Genomic DNA, 14,055 nt, shown 5'->3' with positions numbered 1-14,055 from the left:
CATTTTAGGACTACGTGGACCACTACTACTTTCTTTGTGGTTCTTGGTAACCATGACAACGACGTTTATTTCTCTTCCGTGAGCCAAATTTGTGTTTAAATGTAATTAAACTTAAAAGTAGAATAAATGAAAAAAACAGTAACATAATGTATTTAAACTGTTTAAAAACACCGCAAAAAATTGGTGTTTTGATCAAAAAGGTTGGAACCGCGCATTTTGTAGTTTTCCAAGTTCTGCCGCGGACGCTCGGTGATGACGACATATTTAGACGACTTGTAGTTCATGTATTGTCTTCCTGATCCGCCCTATCCTGCCTCTGATTGGTTAACCGCCCTATCCTTCCTCGGATTGGTTTACTATGATATTCTAACCAACCCAACCAACGGAGGCAACGAGTACTAGCCAATCAGAGACTGAGTAGGGCGGGTCATGCCTCCGTAGGATTCGTATGAGCCCAGCTTCTTCCGTGCTTCATGTCAGACAGTGAAGTTTGTAGGTGAGTGAATGAAAAGATGCTTTTCATTAAACAAGTATTTAATTAAAACCAACACAACTGCAAATGCGTGCGTTTTCTTAACGTCAGTTAAGAGCATTAACGTGAAACATCTCAACTCGGCGAAAGCTGTAATAACACGTGAATGTGATAGTGGATAGTTAGCTAAGTGGCTAAGGTAGTTCACGTGTGTTCTGCTAACTGGGATCACTGCCGTTCAAACTCGTTGTGGTTTAGATATTGTTCGTAAGTGTAGTTCTGTCAACCTTTCTAGAGCTACTCGCATGGCTGGCAGCAGGATGAAGCTGGAGTTATCCCGTGTAGTTCAGGGAAGAGGTCGGCTGGGTGTCCTGAAGGAGCTTGGCAAGACGGGGCAGCACTCTCTGGAGGTCCCGGGATGTCTGCTGCACACACACCTGGGCACGGTGCCCCACCTCACCCAGGAAACACTGCACACCCTGAGCAACCTCCCCTCTGTCACTCAGGTCACCCTGTCCAACATGTAAGCTCGTAACTCATCACACAGCACACACATGAACTACTGTCTTACCAGTTGGACACAGACAGGTAGAACCACATTAAAACCAGTAGAAACAATTTAGAAGTAGGCAATGACTGGGAAAAGGTGATCAAATTTGCAGTTGTTCTACTTGTTTGAAAATGTTTATGTTCTGCTTACACGCTTATGGGTCTGTGCTTATGTGCTCTTATGTGTTTTCTTTTAATATCATCAACCTGCCAGAGATTTCAGATGAAAATGAGCTTGTATGGCTAAATCTGGCACATTTGCATGGTGGCTCATGTTAATTAATGGACATTGTTGCTTCTTAAATTAAATATTCATAATACAAACACTCACACACTCAACTCTCTCTGAAATCTACCTCTTTTTTCCCCCTCAAGAGCAGAGCATCAGGAAGTATTAGAGGAGTTCAAGGATGGATTCAGGAAATTTGCAGGTACTTTTGATCACTCCCATTTTTGTTCTTCCTCTAACCTCCCTCAGTACCACTTATTTCCCAGAGAGTAATCAGGAGAAGAGCGAAGAGGACATTCTAACAGACCACTCAGCATTGATTGGACATATTCATAGATAGATAGATAGATAGATACTAACTTTATTGATCCCGCGAGGGGAAATTATTTTGTTACAAGCAGCAATAGGTCACAGGTAAAAAATCTTATTATATATAAAGAAAAAGAAAAATACAAGAAAAATACACGTCAGAAAAAGAAAAATACAAGAAAAATACACGTCACAATATATACAATTATAATATAGTAAAGATGTTATATAAAAAATGCACACTATATACACAGTGAATAGAACAGAATAATATTAAATCAACTAAATAAACAGTAGTGCAGAGGTTTAACGATTTGATTTGGCCCGAGGTGATTTATTGTTCAGTCTTATAGCGGTAGGCAGGAATGTTCTCCTGTACCTGTCCTTATGACAGCGGAGCTGGATCATTCTGTTGGAGAAAGTGCTCCGCTGTCCCTGCAGTAGGTGGTGGAGAGGGTGGTCCTGGTTATCCAATATGGATAATAGTTTCTTCAGTGTCCTCCTCTCCACCACCTGTTCCAGACTGTCCAGTTTACAGCCGATGATGGAGCCGGCCTTCTTAACCAGTTTGTTAAGTCTGTTGGTGTCTCCGGCTCCAATGCTGCTCCCCCAGCAGACTACGGCGAAGTACAGTGCACTGGCCACAACAGACTGGTAGAACATCTCCAACATCTTCCTGCACACGTTGAAGGATCGAAGTTTCCTCAAGAAAAAGAGTCATATTGATGTAGTAGAGCTTTATTTACAGACACCTAATAAAGACACCAAATTGAACAGGCATCCAAGTAAATATGTTAAGCAATATAGTAGCAGTTTATCGTAAGCTAAGCATGTTAAAAAAAAAAAGAAGTTTATTAACAACTTTTTATGTTAAGAGTTGAAGTTCCTTCTCGGCCTTGAAAACAGTCTAAACACGTGTTCTATTCTTTCAGTCTCAACTTCAGTTTAAAACATGGAGGAGAAATCCATAAAGCGTGTGTGATACAATCTACTGGGTTTGACCTTGTGGAGCACTTTTGTCAACATCTTTTTATGTGTTAAAGGGCGAAAGGATATTATTGGATTGGGATCTGTATCTTTAAAAGAAGCTTTGAGTGTAAATGTCTTTCTCAAAGTTATTACCCCCCCCTTTTAATGCACCATTCGGTATGGCTCTGCTGAAAAGCATTACATTTGAACTGTGCTGTGTTTCCGGCCCTTGACCGAAGTAGCTTTGGTGATCATTAAAAACATGTCCGTCTCTCACACTGTCAAAACAACAAGTAACATCATATCCATGTCAAAGCTTTAGGAGGCTGTAGAGGAGGACAAAGGGACTGTTTGTTGAACTGTTTTCAATTTACCTTTAACCTTCTGCATTAGTCGCATTTTAAATAGCAACCACATCAGAAGAACCTCCGCTATAGGCTCAAAATCCTGTACTGGTACTAGTGGATGTATGCGATGTAAATGTCAAGCATGCACAAATTTAATCTGAAGAGCTTGGGGTGTATTAACATCATTCCCACTAGATAGATTGGAAAGACTGGAAAGAAATTGCTTCTAAATATACAGTATGTTGAGTTTAATATTGAAAAGCTGATTAGCTCCATGAGCCTGACCAAAAAGGGTTGCCGTTCTTAGTAATATATTAATATTATATTAATAAATGCCCCAGAACAGCAACCTCATTCAGCTTTGTAGCATTGTTACTCTGCTTCAAGCAAACACATTATACATGTAATCACTTGTTTTACAGTCAGGGGATTACTACTGTGCAGCCTCTGAAGTCTCAGAAGGGAAGAGCAGTGATTGAATAATTAGAAATAACAGCTTTTGCTGCTATAAAGCCATTTGTTTTCTCACCTTTTGATCTCCTGCTGCAGCTGTGTTTGCTGATAAGGCCACACCTCATCCCTCACCACCGACTCCTCGTCACATTAACATGCAGTAATGAAGCTTTCCACTCTGTCACCTCGCTTCGTGCTCTGTCTTTGCTGACTCTAATCCTTTTGTCTAACTTGAAATTCGCATTGATTTTTCGTTTTGTGCAGGTCTTCGTGACGCTGTGTTTTACTGCTCGCTTCACGACCCTGCGGCTCCATGCCCAACAGGTTACACCACTAACAAGGTGAGAAGACGCTTCTGCTTAAAGGAATAGTTCCACATGTGCTTATTCCTTTTTAAATGCCTAGCGTTGAGGAGAATAAGATGAGAAGATCAATACTGAGGCTAATCGACTGTGGCTAAGTGGAGTCGTCCCTCAATCAGAGGATCGGCGGTTCGATCCCCGGCTCCGCTGGTCGCATGTCGATGTGTCCTTGAGCAAGACGCTTAACCCCAAAATTGCTCCTGTAACTGTGCCTACAGTGTGTGAGAATGTGATGGTGTGATGGGCAGGTGGTATGGTAGCCCCGTCCATCAGTGTGTGAATGATGACAGTAGTGTGAAAGTGCTTTGATTGCTCCGAAAGTCAAGTACAGTCCATTTACCAATACCACTCTCATATCTGTGTGCTAAACATGTAGCTGTAGCCAGTCTGTTAGCTTAGCATAAAGAAACGGCTAGCATTGCTCTGTCCAAAGGTAACACAATCCACCTACCAGCACCTCTAAAGCTCCAAAGTAACCAGCGGAGACTACGCCCAAGAAATACTCATAACACACAACCCCCCATTAAACCACACTTCACATGTCATTTAGCACATTCCTGCCTAGCTCGTTCCTTTTTCAACAGTTACATGATGCATGTTTTTATATTTTAAATCTTAAAATAATGTTTTTGAAATATTTTTATTGTAATTTTTCTATTCTGTTTTGTTGTTTTTTTTACACCAAATAAACCAAAGCAAATTCCTTTTAATGTGAAAACCTACTTTGCAATAGACTGGATTGTCATTTGGATTTCTGGACCTTATGCTAAGCTAAGCTAACCCATGAGATTGGGATCGATCTTCTCATCCACGTCTTGGCAAGAAAACAAACAAGTGTTTCTCCCACAATATGAAACTGTTTAAAGATAACAAGTTCACGAGAGCTGCTGTTTCATGTCAAGCGTCTTACATTTCTGGGGATTGTTATTAGACGGTGTCGGTGTGGGGCAGTGGTGGGCGGATAGAACTGACGGTGGCCAAGTTCATGGCTCTCCAGAAGACCGTGCAGCCAGACTGGTACCAGAGCATGGCCGATGGAGAGACCTGGCAGAACAACACCTCCCGCAAAAGGGTGCGAAAGTCGGTGGATCGAACTCTTGCCCACCTGGATGAGTGTCTGTTGGTTCACCAAAACTCCCAGGTACGCGCACACACAAGCAGCAGTCTAATCAGACACATCGCTGTTCTATTACATTTGTGGATCAGTCATGCACGGCACAAGCGCACAAGGCAAGGATTGATTGTTTGGTGTTTTTGTTGTCGCGCGTGCCGCTGTGCTGCGGCAGGAAACGCAGTGAGATTAGCAGGAATATATTAACGGGTTCATATATTCTCAGTAGGTGTGTGTAAAGGCTGAGCATCAAGCATGAATAATGGAATCAATGTTTCCTCTTTCTTTTAAAAGCAGTGAAACGCTTCACAATTTTATGATAGAGAGAACAAAGCTGATCCACAGGAAGAGGTGCAGGAGATGGTATATGACACCTTAACTCAGCTGTGCTTAGAAGATATGTATCTTGATTTATAGAAAAGTTAGTATTTTTCTTTTACGCTTGCAGTAATGTAAAGTGTGTTTTTTATGCACGGTTTTATATTGTGTGTAGATTTCGTTGCCTGTATTTCTTTAAGATGTGCTCTTCTGTGTATTTTACTGCGTGGATGGGAGCCAAATTTCCCTTGGCACAAAATATGTGCAAGTGTAGAATGATATTGAGCTGAGAGCCAAACAACTGACGGTGAACCGCAGGTGATTCTTGACATCAACATTGTACTGAGTGAGCTGCTTGATTGCTACTGAGCTCCACTCCCCCACAGCATCTTTCCTCCTCGTGATGTGCACTCAACTTCATGTTGAGTCATCAAAACCCAGATGGGCTCTGACAAGAATAAAATATATATATATTTTGTGCATGTAAATTGCACCACGTGTGGTTAGAAAAAGGACATTTATGTTTCATTATACATTTTCCCTCTCTCTCCTTATTGTTCTTGCTCTTCTTACTATCTGCCAGAGTTTCGTTCTGTCAGCTGTTTAATCACCTAACTGCCTGTCATTGCCAGGAGTTGGAGGGAGTGGAGGTGTTCGGGGTGGTGGAGGGAGGAGACATCCTGGAGGAGAGGGTGCGCTCTGGCAGGGAGACAGCCAAGAGGCCTGTGGCTGGATTCTGCCTGGACGGCCTGCAGACGGGCTCCATGGACCAGGCCCTGAGGACCCAGCTCATCACCGCTGTGACCAAGGAGCTGCCCGAGGACAAACCTAGGTCAGCTTGTGACTGTGGAATAAATGTGTTTATTGATTACAGTTGTAATGGGAGAACCCCCCCCCCCCCTCCCGCACACACTAATTATACAACAGTGTTTAACTGGAAAATAGTCCCAGAAGACAAACAAAGGGAGGCATAGAAGCTGAACAAATGGTACCCTGTTGTTTATTATCTTGACATCAGTAAGACAGAGGCAGGCCTTGTATTTAATCACCAGTTTAGAAACAGCCTGTAGATGCTCTAAATCCGAACAGAAACAGTTAATTACTCTTCAAAGGGCTTAACATGTCACATAACAGTTTAATGGGATGTTTTAAAATAGTTATTCAAGTATTTAATTTGAAGTTGCCTCTAACGATTCTTTTCTTTATCTGATTCTTTTCTTGATTGACCACACGGTTGAAAACATTGGTAGATAGTGAAAATGTCCAAAGTAACATCTTCAACTGACATGTTTTGTCCAACCTAAATCCAAAACCTCATTATAATCAATTTACAATTAGAATGAACCGAAATAGCAGCAAATCCTCATATTGGAGTAACCGAAAACCAGACAAAGTGTTGAGTTTTTCCACTTGAAAATGACTTCAATGATGCTAATATCATGTTCTGTTGGTCAAAGAATCAATTAATTGATTCATTGTTTGAGATCTAATTCAATTAGTAATATAAACTGGGGGAAAAAAAATCAACCAACTCTGTATATTTGGTAATCTCTAACAATGACAATTACCAAAGTTATTGTTCACTTGCCAACACTGCAATTCATTAATTCTTTTTAACACAAATTAATGCAATTTTGATGAATTATGATCCTTCTTGTTTTTAGTAAATGTACAAACCAGTGCAGCAGTGATGATTCAATGAGTGGGCCCAGTTGGTGGGTCCTGCTCAATCAGTAAATGAACATGCTTGATTGATTACAAGTGAAAACACAGCAGCTCTGTTGTGTGCAGTCATTATCTCAGCTCACTCTTAAAGAATAGTGCCATTCAGTCTTTATTTACTTTACTGCTGTCCATCCTTAGCTTACTAAGACATATTAATTGTCTGCTGACATTCATTTTTAAATCTAAAATTAAATCTACACTCTTGTTGAAACTACCAAGTGTTCTGGCTAACAAACAGCTTAAACAAAAAAGCCACAGATTTAAAAAAATCTGTGACGTGAACAGGCTCCTTGGTTGCTGGTTGTTCTGGTTGTGTAGATGTTGCTTCTAAAGTGGAGGAGAGTCATAATCAAATCATGCTAAATTGGGCTTGACCTTGACGCCTGCATGCAGAGAGTCAGCGGGAGCCAGTGAACTGAAAGCCCACGACGAGCACAACCACACAAGGGTGCACGTGTTGTTAAAGGGTAATATGATGTGGGAGCTGGTGGGGCTTACATTAACCCTTAGAGACCCACATAGACCCATTTATGTCTTTTTGTTACGAGGGAAAGCAGATCTTTAGGGGGAGATAGCACGTTTATATATATACGCCACATAAAAGTGGTATTCATCACCTGAAAGCGGGGAACCTGAAGATTAATGTCAAATGCAGTTCAGCTGTGTATGTCAAGTTGTTAAAGTCATGAATTGGAGATAAAATGTTTTCATTAATAAGGTTCGGTTGAGACAATTTCTACACAGATTTGGTTCTAAATGTAACAAATGTTTTGACCACTGAAGAATTGCTAACTGATCAAAAAATAATTTATTAAACTCCAAGACCCCAGCATGCAGAAATATTCATATACACAATTTTGTTTAGAGTAAGTAATACATTTATACTGCATGCAAAGAGTTCTAGTGTCATACGATTCCCATCGTTTCTCTCAGGATTTAGAGAAGAACACTTTGCACGTTTTAAAGTGAAATGCAGTAGTCTGGTGCTGTTTGAGAGCATAGTTAAGAGGCTTCATCTATGAGGAACTTTGTGCTGTTGTAAATATTTTTTTGCTCTTACTGTATATTTTTACATTTGCTACTTTAAGTATATTTTAAAGCTAATACTTTTGTCGCTGCGGAGGAAATGCACAAGGAGTAAAAATATTTTTGGTTCATGATGAATCTGTGGCGGGACAAAATAGACTTTGGCGGGCTGCCACAGTCTGGGTAATTAATGGGGAACCCTTTGACTCTCAGACTGCTGCAGGGTGTAGGACGACCAGATGAGGTGCTGGCATGTGTGGAGGCCGGTGTGGACCTGTTCGAGAGTTTCTTTCCCTTCCAGGTGACCGAGCGAGGCTGTGCTCTTTGCTTCAGCTTCAACATCTCCCCGGACCCAGAGCTGGCAGGTGGAGCGGCCCCTGCAGGTGCGGTGAATTGCCGTCGTGGTTAAATGTTGAGTAATAGTGATACTTGTTACCCAGATTAAGCATTTAAGTCAAGGTTTAGTTCCAAATTTAAAAAGGGAGACATTTCTGCTCTTGACTTTTTAGGTAAAAGAACCTTGCCTGAAGCCAAAACATTTTTTTGAAGTGTGATGAAGGAAATCACCCCAAAAAGATGGAAAACCTTAGCATTCTATTCACCAGGTTGCAACATATGCCGAGAGCAAGCTGACATGTCACACTGTAATTTGGGAGCTTGGGTAGGGGGCCTCTCTAGCTAGATGCATTTGAATGAAACCTCAATTGATATGAGTGTGTGGTAGAAAATATGATTCCTATTACATGATCGTTTACGTAACATCATTTCTGTGCATAAAGGAGATATGGACAAAGTAAATATTTATTTATATTAACAGAGAAGTTTAGGTGTCCGAAGCGGCACTGCTTTGATGTTATTAATGATACAGAGTAAAGTGGAACAATGAATCAAATTTAAATTGACATCGCAATGTAATAGAAAGCATTTTTTTTATTTAAAAGTTGGTTAAATATACTTTTGCAGAGTGTTGGAATGCTGCCCTACGCTCCATGCGACATATGAGAGTAATGAGTGTAAATATCACATTCATTTTTAAAATATTAATGTTCACATCAGGCCTGTTGTTCAATGAACAATACAGAAGATAAGGGACTTAAAAAAAACAATGGTAATATTGGTCTAAAGTCATATTTTGCCATATTGTCCAGCCCTTGGACAGAAATGATTAGATATGCCAGGCCAGCTTTTATCAGTTTCTATAGGAGGAGCTATATGATGTGATGCTGAGTTTAAAATGCTTACAGATGTTCCTGCTGCTTATACAAACATAAAGGGCCATTCATCTCACAGCAGAGAGGCTGCACAGAGAGTCTTCTGTAATTGCACCATCTTTAACCACACTTAAAAGGTTCAGAGTACGGACCTTGCCGAGTAGCTTCAGTAAATGAAGAGTCCTTGATCTAATTTCGATTTGGTGAGAACAAGAGCAAGAGGAAGTCTTGCCTGCTGTTCGAGTTGGTTTTCACATAATGAATAGGAAAGAAGTGTGTGTGTCTCATGTTTTGCTTTAAAATTAGAGCTGGATCTAACGGCTATTGAAGTAATGTGTTTGTTTATGTGTGTGTGGTGGCCGGTGTGTATTTCCTAGCCCCAGGTCAGTTGAGGTAATTGAGGTAGAAAGAAATTCAGCTGGGGGAATTAAATAAATGGTGCATTACATACAAGTAAGTCTGGGCCCATCATTGTGATTGTTGTCCCAAGTGAAAAGTTAAAGCAGTGTTATGACAAGAGCTGTGGGAAATGGCCCACTGAAGACTTGGTGCTTCATTAAAAAGTAGCGATAAACTCGTTTGACAGCTGGAAGTGAAGTTCGGTATCCGGCAGCATCAAGTGTCAGACAGCATTAATCGATTCTGCACAGGGAGCGTAATGGAGTTCAGTGGAGGTGAGAGCAGTGATGGTGTCAAACCTGAAGAGAAATTCTAATTCCCCTCTCAGCCAATTACAAAGATCCCGTGGGCGGAACTTTCCAGTTAAGACCCTCTTTGACACTGCATACCATATGCTATTTCATCCCCTTCCTTCCTTTTTACCCTCTGGAAGTTTTACGCTTCATCGTTATAAATTTACGTTTTTCATCATCGGATCTTACTTTTATCCCCTAACCACACTTACTCCACCTGTTCTCCCCCAAAAAGTAAAAACGCTACAGCACAAAGTTGAGATTGACTTAAGTCCAGAATCTGTTTAACCATAAAATGAAAATGTATTAATCCATATTAGAAACGTGTAATTTCTGGGGAACAAACGGCATTTGTAAGAACTAGAATACGGTGCTAAAAACCAAACTGCAGCTCTACAGCAAGTTGCAAGTTAATGAAGAGCAAAAGGTAACACCAGATAAACTAGTCCTGCTAACATAACTAGCCTAACTTGTCAGAGAGGCAGTAACTGCCGTCTCCATAGCCTCTGACTCCAGTGAAGTTCATACGATTTGATGTTGTTGAGTCAGGCGGCATCCTCTGAAGCCAATGCTGAAGTGCCTTAAACTTGCATCCTCTCAACTGGACATCAGGGGGCGACTCCTTTTGGTTGCAAAAAGAAGTCCGATTGTATAGAATATAAGAAAATGACCCCACGTCTCACTTGGTTTACTTCAGTAAACATTGTAAACATGAGTCTTTCATCTCGATTGCTAGTTTATACTCTTCTTCAATACAGCGTGATGGTCTTTTAGTACGTTGTAGTCCCATTTAGAGTAAAATGGATCATAAAGCAGCTTTAGGGCGGGGCTACCTTTTTGATTGACAGGTCGCTACCACAACGTTGTCTAGTAGTTGTCCGTGTTTTCTGCTTAGAACTTTAACCCCTTCACAGTGTGTTTTCAGTGTATGAACGTTGATTATAACATTTAGTTTGCTTAGATATATCTTCAGAGTTCGGTTGTCATTTTTGGTTGCAAAAAACCCAAGATGGCGACCGCTAAAAAGCCAAACTTTAGGCTTCAAAACAGTAGTCCACAAACCAATGGGGATCTCACGGTGACGACGACCTCTTCTAATATACAGTCGGTGGGTTGAGCTACCTTTGGAATTACATATTAACATGAAGACTAATTAATTAAACTACCTGAATTGTCAAAATGGAAAGGAAGTATGACGATGAAGAACAGATTATCTTTGTGGGTGTGTTTACTTTGTCAGAACATTGAGTGTAATGCATGCAAAAAAATGAAGGTTTCCAACTGTCAGTTGACATTTTGTCTAAGCCTTTTTCTGCTCTATGCTTTTGTAAGACAGAATTGCTCTTCAGCGCAAGTTGCTTCTCCCTCCTCTACATCTTATTAGCTTTGGTCAAGCCTCATTTTGTTGCTGGTATTCTCTTATCACCCCCCCTTGAGCTAAATTCCATTTTATGCTGTTTATACACTTTGTTGCTCTCCGCTTCACCCGTTTCAGTTTGCGCTAAACCCTATCTTTAATCACAGGCATCGTTATGCACCATTTTCATCCTTTTTCTCTTCTCCTCCCTGTAGTTTTCATCTTCCTTGCATCCCTGGTGTCTTTAACTGTGGTAGATCCTCCTTTGAACAGCAGCCCTTTGGATGAAACAGTCTTTATCACCTCTGGTTACTTTTCTATTCTCATTAAATTAAGTGAAGTGACCTTCCAGTGAACACCCTTCTGTGTAGGACGAGCCCCGGTTGCCAGAACATAATTATATTATAGCGGGGGGATATAGGACACGGCAGTGTTTAAAAGGGGTCAAGCTACGGTATGCGTTCCCATTTTATTGTTGCCGCCAGATAGAGCGCTGTGGTTTTCTATGTAGGGACGGATGAGATTATGGTGTGAATAGTTTGTGTTGAGCTGGAATTAATGCAATGCATGTATGCTTTGCTAGTGCTGGATCTGGATGGAGAGAGGGACACGTCGGGAGAGACGCAGCAGAATGGAGATGATCAATTGTGGATGACATCCTTTGAGATGAATCTCAAAGACAAGAGGTTTGTGGCAGCTATCGTGAAACCCCAACGGGTTTCAAAAGTCGCAATGCTTGCACAATCGAGAACACTTCATTTATGATTCGAGTGCCTGTTGATGAATTCTACTTTCTTAAACTGTCTTTGAACTTCTACCCAGATACAAAGATGACTTCAGGCCCCTGGTTGAGGGGTGTGGCTGCTACTGCTGTAAGAACCACCAGAGGGCGTACCTGCACCACCTGCTGGTGACCAATGAGCTGCTGGCTGGAGTATTGCTCATGATCCACAACACAGCCCACTATCATGCCTTCTTTGGCGCCCTGAGAGAAGCTCTGGCCAATGATAAACTGGAAGTCCTTAAGAGACGGGTACTCGGGGAGAGAGGCGGGCAGACAGAACGAAATGAGTAAGACTGATAAATCAGAGTGATAGGAGAGGGATTGATGCTGCTGTTCCTCTCAAGGATCACTGGACCGACACAGCCAGACTCAATCAAAGCTTTGCCTTACAGAGACCTTGAGACCAAGTCCCTCCATATGTCTCTGAAGTAATGTCTCAGAAGCACCTTTAACAGAGGAGGATGAAAAGACAAGAGAGCATATGAAGACGACCATTTGATGCGTGTCCCTTGGGTTTGTGTAGTGGTTTCACACCGGGAGGGACTTCCTTAAGCTCGTGTATTGATCAAAGCAGATAGCCAGGAGAAGTCAGGGCCAAGTGGCTGTGAAAGGAGCTGGATAGGAGGTCAAGAGGACTTTGCATAAAGAGGGAGATGTGAGGATGGATGGCGGTGTACTATCGACAATGACGGACCCCCTTGAGCTTCCTGTTGTCCTCTGGACTCATTGACAAAGAGTAGAGACCGAAGGGAAGATCAACTTGGGTAGCCGGTTATTAGAGGAAAGAAATGACTGAAATAGATCTTTATTTTCTCCTGTTATACATTAAAACGCCATGTGTACAAAAGGATTTCCTCAAGGCTTTTTTTGTCATTTCATACTTTATTGATCTCTATTGGTCAAACAACTGTCATGCGTCTTGTGCTTTATAATTTTTTTTTATGTTTCAGTTGGATGAGCTTGTAGTTTGACTTGTTGTCTAAACCTACTGAAGAACCAGCACGTATGATGAGATTGTGTCACATTAAACACACGACATGCGGCTGTGGTGGTTGTTGTCTCTTTTGGGTTTCGGGGAGGTTAACTGAAGGTTTGAGCTGACAGCTCCACCGTTCCGCTGCTGAGGAAGGATAAAGATCAGGGATAGCTAGATATGGGTCTCTACTGCCTCCCGTGCAGCGATGGAGGGAGGCTTCTTGAAGGTGAGGAGATATAATTGACTACCATACCGTGCAGATGTCTGTGGGGGATGGAGAGAGGAGAGTGTGACAGATTTATCGAACAGCAATGTGGATTTTTGTTGGACTTGTGGTTACCTTTACTGCATTGAGCATTTTAAAGAAGCCGTTTGGAGGATTTGCTGTCATCAATATGTGGGCGAAGTGCATAAATACTTAAAAAATAGGTATAAAATGGGTTTGGAAAGATAGTCAATTTATGCCTGTGGGGAAAATAAGTATAAAGTTAAAACAAGCAGTAACCTCTAGACTTTATTTTAAGGTTTAAGGCAGTAGACACAAGCTAGTGTGGAGAATGTTGAGTGAAGTCTATCCCCCAGATTAGCCGTAAAAATACTGAATGGATAATTCCTTCCTTTCCCTGGATAACTGCTATTGATATTTTAGTGGGGAACTCTCAGTGGAGGTGTTCAGCAGCTAGCAAAAAATGTTTAGCTGACAAACATTTGTATTAAAGCACGCTCCGTGAATCTACCCTCGGTAAATATGCGCGGTTTAAAACACGGTTTCAGTCTGTTTATTAATAATTAGGCCCCTTTGAATCATAATAAGTCTTGACTTCCGCATTCCAGCCAATTATTCATTTAGACGTATCATTGGTGTCTTGAGATATATTTACAATAAATATCTGGCTCTTTGGCTGTTACATGTCCCAATATGTTCACCAGCTAGACTCATCAGAACTTTTTAAAAGTTTGCCCGCTGCAGCTGAAAATGAATCTTGTCGCCCATAAAAGAAAAAAACAACAAAAAAAAAACAGAACAAAAAGACACTAAAATGCCCCATAAATAAGTCTCTGTGGATTTGTCACTGTGAGTGACCATCCCTTTCACATTTCTCATAAAAAAACATTTATTAGTGCAGCTTGAAACTGGCAGACTGAGACTCAGGAACATTTAAGT

The 14,055-nt window shown here is 41.2% G+C and overlaps 1 protein-coding gene across 1 annotated transcript; it reads left to right on the top strand.

The window, feature by feature from the left end:
- The first annotated feature begins 420 nt into the window (after positions 1 to 420).
- qtrt2 (queuine tRNA-ribosyltransferase accessory subunit 2) lies at positions 421 to 13,084 on the top strand. The gene is made up of 9 exons (XM_068732291.1): positions 421 to 496; positions 768 to 995; positions 1,397 to 1,452; positions 3,593 to 3,669; positions 4,622 to 4,831; positions 5,752 to 5,951; positions 8,084 to 8,253; positions 11,714 to 11,816; positions 11,953 to 13,084. The coding sequence occupies exons 1-9, from the start codon at positions 474 to 476 to the stop codon at positions 12,203 to 12,205; spliced, it is 1,320 nt and encodes a 439-aa protein (XP_068588392.1). The 5' UTR covers positions 421 to 473; the 3' UTR covers positions 12,206 to 13,084.
- The last annotated feature ends 971 nt before the right edge of the window (positions 13,085 to 14,055 follow it).

This window comes from Cebidichthys violaceus, unplaced genomic scaffold (assembly GCF_023349555.1).
Source record: "Cebidichthys violaceus isolate CVI_PGR_0920_01 unplaced genomic scaffold, fCebVio1.0.p SCAF_58, whole genome shotgun sequence".
In the NCBI taxonomy this organism is placed as follows: domain Eukaryota; kingdom Metazoa; phylum Chordata; class Actinopteri; order Perciformes; family Stichaeidae; genus Cebidichthys; species Cebidichthys violaceus.
Note: the sequence above shows the minus strand (reverse complement) of the source record. Positions and strands in the feature narration are given on the sequence as shown.

Excerpts from the sequence above, each read along its gene's own strand:
- qtrt2 (XM_068732291.1), top strand. The coding sequence starts at position 474 with ATGTCAGACAGTGAAGTTTGTAG. Across the intron at positions 1,453-3,592 it reads TGGATTCAGGAAATTTGCAG|GTCTTCGTGACGCTGTGTTT; the intron begins GTACTTTTGATC and ends CGTTTTGTGCAG. Across the intron at positions 5,952-8,083 it reads CTGCCCGAGGACAAACCTAG|ACTGCTGCAGGGTGTAGGAC; the intron begins GTCAGCTTGTGA and ends TTTGACTCTCAG.